Genomic DNA, 11088 nt, shown 5'->3' on the forward strand with positions numbered 1-11088 from the left:
AAAAATTATATTATTTAATTATTTATTATACTTATTTCTAAGTATAATAAATAAAGAATTTCATAGAATTATTAAATTAAATAATGAAAATAATTATTTCAATATTCTTTTTAATTTTCTAATCAAATATTTTTTACAGTATTTTTGTATAATAATTTTTAAAAATTTTCAAACTTCCCTAAAGTAAAATACAATAGTGTACTATATAATATATTTAAAAAAAAGAAGATAATAAAGTAGAATTACAAAATTTTTTCCCCCTAATTCGATTAAATATGAAATAAGGGAAGTTTTTAATACATGTAATAGAAAAAATGAAAATAACCAAATCCATGCTGCTTGTTCCTTACATACATCAGGCACGAATCGCCAAAGATCTAAAGGACCTACGTGACCAGAGCGTTTTCGCGTTTTTTATGATGAACGCCCTCTTCGTTCTGATCGTCTTTCTGCTCCAACTAAACAAAGATTTGTTACACGTGAAGTGGCCTTTTGGTATCAAGACGAACATCAGCTTTAATGCCGATAACTTTCACGAGGTAAACACCGCTCCGTCCACGTCGAGTTGTCCTGCTTCTTTGATGTCTTAAAAAGTACTTCTCTTAAAAAAGAAAAAAAAAAAAAAGAATTAATTTCTTTTTTGGCTTTACAGCAAAACATTTAAAATGCTGAAAAGACTCGCTCGTACATCTAAATATTAAAATATCAAAAAAGTATCTATTGATATAAAAGCATCCACATAAAAGAAATTTAATTAAAAGTTAAAAAAAAGTTAACTTCATTGAAAATTATTACATAGAGGACGTAAGCATTCAAACTGTTTTGCAGCCAAAAATCATAGCGTTGTGTACTTTATTTTCTACATCGCTTGTATCCAAAAGCTTTTTAGATGATAAAGTGACAATCTCGAGGATAGAAATGATATCACTGAGGATTCTTCTCCTCGAAAGGAGCCGATGGATCAACGATTGACCGGACGGAGCGTAATTTTCTTCATATCATTGCTAATCGATATTTTGTTTCTCTTTTTTCTCTTTTTCCTGATCAACGATCAACAGGCACGTATTGCCGGCGACCTAATCGAGCTACGGAACAAGAGCGTGTACGCGTTTTTTATGTTCAATACGTTGTTTGTTCTGATTGTATTCTTACTGCAATTGAACAAAGATCAGTTGCACGTTGTCTGGCCACTCGGCGTTAAGGAGAATATCACCATGAAAGAAGACGGGGAGGTACCTGGTAGTGTTCCAAAAAAAAAAAAAAAACAGAGATGCTGTCTCACTGATGCCTCGGGAGACTAACACCCTCCGTGTGCTCCGTTGCTCGTAAATTTATTATATTTTTTTTTCTATTTTTTTTTTCCTATTATTTTTTTTTATCACTCGTTCTTATTAGGAATGAGATACTCGAAACTTGGAAATTAAAAGAAGTATGGGTTCTCGAATCTTGGAATTTTTGTTTCAATTTCTTTTTTCGTTGTGACTCGAAACTCTCGAGATAAAGTTTTGTATATAAATATATATTTTGATATAAATTTATTTTTAGTTGAGTACTTTTAGTAGATATAAATTTTAGATCTCGGGTTCGTTTTAAAATTAAAATTGATTAAAATTATATAATTCTTAATAAAAAAAAAAATAAAAAGAATAAAATTGATAAGATTGCAATTTTTGATATTCATAGATAAATATTCCTTCTAATTTTGAATGTCGAGAATTTTGAGATTCATAAGTTTCGAGATTTCTTAAAATTTTTGACTCGAATTATAAAAATTAATTTTCAAACCCCGTCTCTAGTTTTCTTTTTACGTTATTATTTGTTGTTAAGACATGGCGATTTAAGAAAGGAAGAAATATTCGTCGAATTAAATTTCGAGAGTGGATCCTTCATCTTTTCCTGAATTTTTAATATGTATTTTATTATTTTATGATATTATTTCAGAGATTCTTTTTCTTAAGTGTAATTTTTATAAATGTGTGCCATATCGATAGATTTAACAATAGAAGATATAGACAATTTAGAGCTTCCATTTAGATTTAATAACAAATTAAGCTTATGAGTTTTAAACGTTTTACATTTATTTATTATTATTCAGATTTTTAGTTGACATTTTAGATATAGATTTATTCACAGAGTTGCTTTTTACGTGACATTTAATATTTAGCAATTTCTGTTACTTGAATATTTATTAATAAAATTACAATTTAATCATCAGATTTTTCATTAAAGTTATTCATACTTTGAAAAATACATCATCGATCACAGACACATCATCAATAGATACAAATAAAATCATATAATCAAAATCTAGATATATCTAAAATCTAAATCAGGAAATCAGAATCAAAATAAATCTTAAGATATTAAATAAAAGAATTAATTCTTTAAAAAATATTAATTTATTCGTAGAGAATTATTAATTAATAAATTCATAATTGACATATTCAAATTCAAATGACATAACAAAAATTACATTTTAAGAATAATATAAAAATAGTATTTGTCACGTGTTATATAATTCGATTTGTTCAATTTAAATTGAATTAGAATCATTAATGTTCTCTTTTCTCTTTTCTTTATAATAATTATTTCTCTTAAAGAAAGTAAAGAAATTGCTAAAAATTGAAAAAAATTTTAATAATACACAGAGAAAAGGATTATAGTTTTACAGTGAGCATCGGAGCACGCTGGATAATGGTGCCCGGTGATGTTGCACTTGCTGGGACATGTCTATGTTTTGTCAATAACGTGGATTATGAGCACGTGGAGTGTTACCATTAACATGTTTGCACAGGTACCATCGGAACGAATGGAAAACTTGGGGCGGAACCAAGCAACTGACTAAGTTAACTAAGTCACAAATAACATCGGTGCCTTGTTAATTACAATTCCCATCATCCTTCCTCGTTTTGTGTTTACTTCTCTTTCGAAAATAAAATTGTGATCATTGTATGGTCTTTAATCTTTTCAGCATTTAATTTTCTTTTTAATTTTTTTTTCTTTGAGACAAATTCTTTTCTAATAATAATTCTTTTCTGTTAATAAGAATAAAATTAAGCGAGAAAAGATTAAACGCAACCGCTGACATTATGAATTTTATTCTAACTAACATTGATATTTATTGATTAATATCATCAATCAAAGTCTGGAGAATCTCAAATATAAAAATCTCACGCTTAATATGTAATATGAATTAAATTAATAAAAAATTTAGAATAGAAACAATATTATTTTTATTAGTCAAGGAAAAATTTCAAATCAAGATTAATTATTTTAAAATTGAGATGTTGAATTTTTATATACTTCATTTTCAATAACAAAACATTCTATAGTTTATATAATTAATAATATTTTCAAATTATTAATCTTAAATTACGTAATTTAATATATTTAAAAATGAAATTTGAAATTAAATGTATAATTATATTTCAAGAAAATTTGAGAATTAGTTTTATTTTTTCAATTCTCTGGATTTTCCAAGTTTTAGTTCTCTCGTGATCGAACATTCGAATGAGACGTTTATTTCTTGGTTTTCAATAAATAAATAGCATGTGCACAATTTGTGGATCACAAAAGAGCCAAAAGAATTATTCTCGAATACCTTGTCCCGTTTTTCCACTCATTTGCCTGAATACGAACGAGGGAGGAATTACACAGGTTTTCGTTTCACATTTATCTTTTGTGTGTCTAATTCCGATAACGCACTGCTAGGTATGACAGCAGAGGAGCACCATTAACGAGTTACTGTCAATGTAACTAAACGGTGGCTTATACGTGTTATAATATATGTGTTTGGAAAACTATTTTACATTTGATTCCGTTTGTACTAACGAATAATTAATTTCTTTGATTTTATTTGATTTTTATATTATATTCAAAGTGAAAATGTTAAATTCTTCTCCTTGAAAGAGAAGAAGAATGAAATTTATTAAAATTTAAATATAAAAATTCAGATTGTTTAAAATTTTTTAAATTCTAATTAAATTTATCAAGAAATGGATTAATCGTTATGTACATGCAAGAAATTAATTGTTGTTATTTCATTACGTAACATTAGACAAAATTGAAGGATTCAAAGAAAAATTAAATACAAATATTAAAAATTTAATTATGAATGTTATTACATTTATACAAGTTTGAAAAAGATATATAAAAGAATTTTCTAAACAAACTTTTTACAATTTTATTTTTGTAAAAAATAAAAACTTGTACTATTTTTCTGTTTTTTCTCAATTATTTATATTTTATTGTGTAAATATTACATGTTTTACATTTTACATTTATAATTCGTTATTTTTATATTTTTTTACAATATTTTGCTTCGTAGTGAGGTAACAATGAAACATAGCAATGAAAACTGTGAATTCTTTTATATTTTCTATCTCTGTTTTCAATTGTATTCTGTCACTTTTCTTTATTTATCAACGTATTTTTTTAACGACGAATATCTCTATAGGTGTACGTAACGAAAGAGTACCTTCAACTCGAGCCAATCGGTTTGGTCTTTGTATTCTTCTTCGCGTTGATATTGGTTATTCAATTTACTGCGATGCTGTTCCATCGATTCGGCACGTTCGCCCATATTTTAGCCAGCACCAGCTTGGATTGGTATTGTTGCAAGAAGGTAACTATTATCTTCAATTTTCTTGTTTAATATCGTTCACTATTTTAACAATTATAAAATGTTCGTCTATCTAGATATCCTTAACATTTCAAAAAATGACTCTTTAAAAAAATATAAAATAAAGTTAAAAATAAAAAAATTGTATGTTTAGTTTTTTTTTCAGTATCGTTATAATTTCTAGCCAATTAATTATTGAATTTAAATTCTTGTATTTTATCTGTTATTTAAATTTATAGAGTACTATTTCTTTAAAAAGATAGAAAAGATAATATTTCAAATATTTTCACAGTTTTTGTATGATTATAATTCGTTTAAAGTTTAATTTTATCTCCTTGATGTTAAACATCTAAAACAATTCATTATTATGTTTTCCATTCACATTTTTCTATACTTCTCGTTAATCAGACCAAGGATTTGTCCGAAGAAGCGTTGTTGTCTAAACACGCGGTAGAAATAGTCAGAGATTTGCAAAGATTAGACGGAATGGAGGGTGATTATGAAGAAGATAGTGGTACCGGCCCAGGCAGGAGAAAGACGATAACAAATATTGAAAAGAGTCGAAAGAAAACACAGGCAATCAATACGCTTGACGTCGCTTTCAGACAACGATTCTTTAGCATGTCTGAAGAAGGCAATGGTGCGTTTATCTATACATCTATATATATATATATATATCTTTTTATTTTTAAAAAAATTTTTATTATGTAATTTCTATAAAGTAATTTTATTATAAATCATTGAAAAATAAAATTCTAAAATTTTATTCTTTAATATTTACAAAATATCATAATAATTTTGATTTTATTACGTAATAAAATTTCAAAATCTATAATTTAAATCAATTTTTAATCCTATGCTAATAGAATATAACAAGTAGTTAAAATAATAATATATTACTCACAATTAATACAAAGAGTATGCTATGTTAATCAAATGGTAGCAACATCTTGATTTCACGGCTCAAGGGGATATTCGAAGGGGATATTAATGAAATTCTCTGATTTAGGTTTGCCGAGAAACATGTCGACCAGACGCTCTGCAAAAGCTTTCAAGGCATTCGAAGGCCGTAGGAATAGTATAATGGCCATGAAAAGGAAATCGCAGATGCAAACTTTAGGGGCAAATAACATTTACGGAGTGGCGGGCAATCCTTTGGGAATTCAAGGACGCCCATCGAGAAGTAGCCAGATTTCTGTTAAGGATGTATTCGAGGGACACAGTGGTCACACTAACCCGAGCTACGAACCAGACGAAAATACTGGAAGCAGTCTCAGACTTCACAGTTTAAGTCAGAATGCGTGGAGAGAACAAAACAATATCTGATTCGAAATTTTTTTAAAATGTATGTAATTTTTGTAAAAAAATATTGATGATAATGGATATTCTCATATCATAAGTTATTCAGAATGTTAATGTTAATTTATGGGACACATTTGGAAATTCTATTCTAGATGTTAAAATATAAAAATTGATGATTAAATGAAATGAGATGGAAACAAAGTGACAGCGGTGTCTCTATCTATGTCACACTATCTATGTCACACGTTTTGCTCTAATTCTGTCCTATTTCATCTAATGCAAATTACATATTAAAAATAAGCTTAATGAATAAGTTTCAATTGATATAATTTTTATATTTATTTTGCCCTCTAATACATTCTACGAATATATTAAAATTTTTTTTACATTCTTTTTAATTTATCCATTCAATGAAATGTAGTTTGAAATGTTTCTGGATTATTTCAAATATTCATATTTTAAAATGAATCATGAATCAATCAATTAATAATTCTAGATATATATATTGAGATTCTTATCTTAATTTATGAGTTATTAATGTATTAAAATAATTTAATATTTTGTTACATTTTTTAAATCATTTTCTCATTTTAATAATCAAAAGAATTTTTAATATCTCAAAAAGTATTTTACGTATAAAATTGAAATAAGATATCACGTGTTAATTATTATTTTATATTGTTTTTAACAGTGTTATATTAAAAATAAAATTAAATATTAAGGAATTCTTTAAAATATTATTTGTAACGAAAAATTATCTTGATCCTTTTGGTCTTTTGCAGATGAACAATGACCATGGCTATCTCAAATATTTCACTGCCATCAGAAAGGATAATCAATAAAGATGGGAGGAATGGCACTTATTTTTTTACTAGAGCAATAGGATCCCATTTAAATATCGCCGCTCATTTAAATACTTTTTCTAGTAATTATCTATTAATTATTTGATTATATACGACGTAAAGTGGAATAGAAGAATAAAAGACTGCCTTCGAGTAGATTAATTTATAATGAAGTGAAACAGGGCCGTCTTTAAACTCTTTATTTATTTATTAAAGGAAAAAAGAAGATGGACAAGTTTCTTTCTTTTCTGAATGATGAAATATAAAGAAGAACATGGGAATAAAAAGAATAAAAATTGGAAAGTTTAAATATTTTAATTTTTAGGAAATTTTAAACGAATTAGGGACTTTTTTTAATGACCCAAAAGTCACTAAACTTGATAAATTAAAGACAGTCCTGAAGAAATATTTTTATCATTGTTTTTCTTTTTTATTTCTTTTCATTTCTTTTCTTCTTTTTCGTTTTTCTTTTTTTTTCTTTTTTTTTTTATTCGTAATTAGATATTTAAGATAAATGAACTGACCGGTGAATATTTCTTAACGCATTTACTCTCATACGTACACTAGCAAATGATTTTAGAGAATAATAATTCTCTAGATTATTAATTGAATGCAATAATCTTGTTAAATTTGTTGTATCAAACAAACGAGTATGCGTTCTCATTCATTCGTGTACGTGACAGTGATCATAGCGACGACGCTTACATTTCTTTCATTTCTTTCATTTTTCTAAACGTGATATTACCGTTTGTATTAAAACTTATTATATTTGATAGATATACAATTTTTTGTACATAATAAAACATTAAGAGCGTATATTAAATCTGTAAAGAAAATTATAATTGTTGTAAACGAAATAAAATTTGAACGATCATCATCCAACTTTGGATTCATTCCATCCAATTATTCAAATTGTATAATTTCAATTTTGTTTCGATAAATATTATGTAACGATGATACAATGAGATTAATCATCAAATAGATGCTCAATCCTTAAGCAATCCAAAAATCCCGAATATATCAAATATAAACATGAATTCAAGAGATATGGATTTCAATGATATGTTGGAAGTGATAATAGTGATCGAATTAAATATATTTCTTGAATTGGACATTATAACATGTTTCAATTATGTCTATTTTATATTAAAATTTAAATATTCTTTTAATTAAGATATTTAGTTAACATGTTAACGATTATAAAATAATTAAAATTACAAAACAAGAATTTTTATTTAGTTTTTTCAATTAATATAAAATTATCGAAATTAAAAAATTAAATAAACTGCTATATATTGATGTAAGTGTTAAATTAAATATGAGAGCGTTTAAAATCAATTTTTCTGTTTTTTTGAACTCTGCATTTACAAGATCATTAAGAACTAATGTTAAGCATATTTTTAAAAAATATAAATATAAAGAGAATGATGAGAAATATAACTAAAAGATCACTTGTGCAGATTATTTAATTTAACGACAGCATATTTTGGAACAAAAGATACTGTTTTTAATGATCTAACAAGAAATTAGAAACTTTCTATTCTTTTATCTGATTCTAGAATTTATTCAAATCATAGATGAAATTTAAATAAAAAGAAAAAAAATTTTATACAAAGTTTATGTACAATATGTATATTTAATTTTGCATTAAGAAATATGAAAATTCGATTATTTTTATTTTACATAATATTTTTGAATTTATAAGAATCATTTAAAATATTTAAATTCTTACTTCAAAATTAATTTTCGTAATCTCTAATGCAGAATTTGCTATATATTTAATATCTGATGCACAAACTTTGTATAATATTTTTTTCCAATTTTTATTCTTAAATTATGGTTCTATAATTTAAATCATCCTGTATAATTATAATGTGCTCGTTTGTCGAAGAGCTTCTGTCATGCACATGATGTAAGTTGCCATCAGGTAATCATTAATAGCACGATTTATCGTCCATCCTTGATAAAATCCTTCTGGAACCATTGCCCAATTTGCCAGGAGCAAAGGATAATTTGCTACTATCGCGTAATTGTTACCTACTACATATCTGAATGGTACAAGAAATTAAACATCTGTTTAATTAATTAGAAATAAATCATTGCACTTACGCAAAACATCCCCCAACAATCACCCAATTGAAAACATTAAATTTCGATATCGTTTTTGTCTGTTGTAAAGTATTATAAAAACGTGACGTTTCCATTTCCTGAAATTTAAATTCAATCAAAAAATTCAACGAAAAATTAAAATGTACTATACGATATATATCGTTTTCTATTCTTTTAATGAAAAATTAAATAAAATAAAAAGTGTTAAAATATAAATTCAAAATTCGTTAAAATCGTTAATCCTCGGTTATTCTTTTCAATCGAAACAATTTGATATTGGAAAAAGATATTTTCATATTTTAAAAAATTTAAAGAATTTCTTGAGATGAAGATATGATATGATTTAATTGTTACAAACATTTTTTATTGCAAATATTTTCCATTCGATAATATTGCTATATTTTTCGATTAATAATTGATTAAAAATTGAAATAAGATTTTTTTAATCTATTGCGACAATCGAAGATTAAATTTAAAAGAAATTAAATGAAAAATTAAAAATATAAAAAGTTAAATCAAAATTTAAAAAAATTTTTAAAAAACGAATACCTCTAATTGTTTTATCATGTAGTATAATTTGATTACGTTGAAAATTGATAAGCTAGTTACAACACAGACACCAAGTATGTAATATCCGTGACAACAATATAGAGAATAAATTAACCCCGTCATACTCAAAGTACCAAGTAGCTCGTCTAAAATATTAAATCGTTCTTTGTTCCTCTCTTCCTCTATCTCTATCATATCTGGATCGAAGGCTGAAACATAAAGATTAAATGTTTTTAATATAAAATGATGCTTGAAATAAGATAAATTACTTACAGTATTCCTTAATGAAAAGTTTGTATAAAAGAACGATCAAGGATCGAGAACCAATCATCGCGATACTGACACAGGCACAAGTCAAATGTGTGAAAAATTTCGAATATTGTGTATAAGAGTGTTTTATCAGAATATAAATGGAAGATCCACATGTTAGAAGTAGATTCGTGCAGGAAAAAATGGACTCCAGTATCATAGCATTACTTTTATTAAAAATAAATGCAAGAAACAATTTATATTCGTATTACTTTTGTAAATAAACACTGCACTTAAATTACGTTATATTATTAAGGTCTAAATTGTCAAAATTACAAAGAGGATAATTATTAATGATTAATATATTATCAATATTAATATCGAGTTATTGCCATTAAGGTATGTTTAAAAGTAAATGTCAATTTTGTTTCACATAACCTTTTAATTATTCATTATTTTAGTCAGAATAATCAAGCATTTAAGAAAGAGTTAGTGACATTGATCGATAAAAATTTTTAATTTAATTGATTAATCCTTACGATGAATATATATAAATAATTTATTATTTATATATATTAATATAAATAATTAAATTATAATATAATATAAATAATTAATTTACTTTCATTCCATTAATTATTGCAAAAACGAAAATAGAAAATAGAAAAATAAAAAAAAAATGAAAAAAATAATAAAAAAGAAATAAATTATTTATTAGAATGAAATTATTATTAATATTGTATTATATTAATTTTGTACTATAAATTTTTGTAATATAAATACATGTAAATACGTAAATAATAATTTCATTTTAAATAGTTATATAATATAATATAATATAATAATATTATATAATTATCATACAATGTATAAATTTTTTTTTATTTTTGTTTATTTAATTATTTGAAAAATTTTCTTTGTAAATTATGTATTTTATTTGATTAAAAATTTTTATGTTTTATTCCGGCTATTTCATTTATTTTATGTTATATAAAATTCATTATTACATAAAAAGAAGTTAAAATTATTTCTTCTTTAAAAACTTCATATAATTTCATATTCATGATAAAACTGACTTTACCTCAATATAATTGATATATATATGAATCACGTGAAATTGTATTTAAAAGTATATAAAAGTATATCGATATATTCAATGAAATGAATTAATTCATAAATCGAAAATGCAAATCGATGGAATATGCATTCGATCTACACTAAAACGTAAAGATACGTTTACGTGACGAGATAAGTTCGTTTTGATGCGACGATGATTCGCTATAGAATTGATAAGGATGTGTTAAAAAAGTGCGAGATAATCAATGAACGTGCGTGATATGACGCTATGCAAAATATATTCCTTATTGTGACTTGTAAATTGATTGCGATATATATGATAATAGCAGCAGATAACGC

At 25.1% G+C, this 11088-nt stretch overlaps 2 protein-coding genes across 9 annotated transcripts in view; one reads left to right on the forward strand and one right to left on the reverse strand.

Annotated features, from left to right (window-relative positions):
* The window catches only part of LOC412215 (chitin synthase chs-2), a 44304-nt gene extending 36582 nt beyond the window's left edge, over positions 1 to 7722 (forward strand). For 6 of the 8 annotated variants that reach the window (XM_016915248.2, XM_016915247.2, XM_016915251.2 and 3 more), the window contains 5 exons: positions 360 to 539; positions 4457 to 4624; positions 5030 to 5261; positions 5631 to 5966; positions 6706 to 7722. In XM_016915248.2, coding sequence (XP_016770737.1) covers positions 360 to 539; positions 4457 to 4624; positions 5030 to 5261; positions 5631 to 5947 — 897 coding nt within the window. In that variant the 3' untranslated portion in view covers positions 5948 to 5966; positions 6706 to 7722. Of the gene's footprint in view, positions 1 to 359; positions 540 to 1058; positions 1233 to 4456; positions 4625 to 5029; positions 5262 to 5630; positions 5967 to 6705 lie in introns of all 8 variants that reach the window. The other 2 variants (XM_016915249.2, XM_026443737.1) reach the window with 1 other exon arrangement.
* Positions 7723 to 8566: 844 nt separating this feature from the next.
* On the reverse strand, positions 8567 to 9968 carry LOC102654481. Its single transcript, XM_006563314.2, has 4 exons — positions 9697 to 9968; positions 9424 to 9632; positions 8875 to 8972; positions 8567 to 8813 (listed from the first exon to the last, which is right to left on the reverse strand). Exons 1-4 carry the CDS (start codon positions 9890 to 9892, stop codon positions 8633 to 8635), a joined length of 684 nt encoding a protein of 227 aa, XP_006563377.2. The 5' UTR covers positions 9893 to 9968; the 3' UTR covers positions 8567 to 8632.
* Positions 9969 to 11088: the final 1120 nt, after the last annotated feature.

Source organism: Apis mellifera, linkage group LG11, assembly GCF_003254395.2.
Source record: "Apis mellifera strain DH4 linkage group LG11, Amel_HAv3.1, whole genome shotgun sequence".
NCBI lineage: Eukaryota > Metazoa > Arthropoda > Insecta > Hymenoptera > Apidae > Apis > Apis mellifera.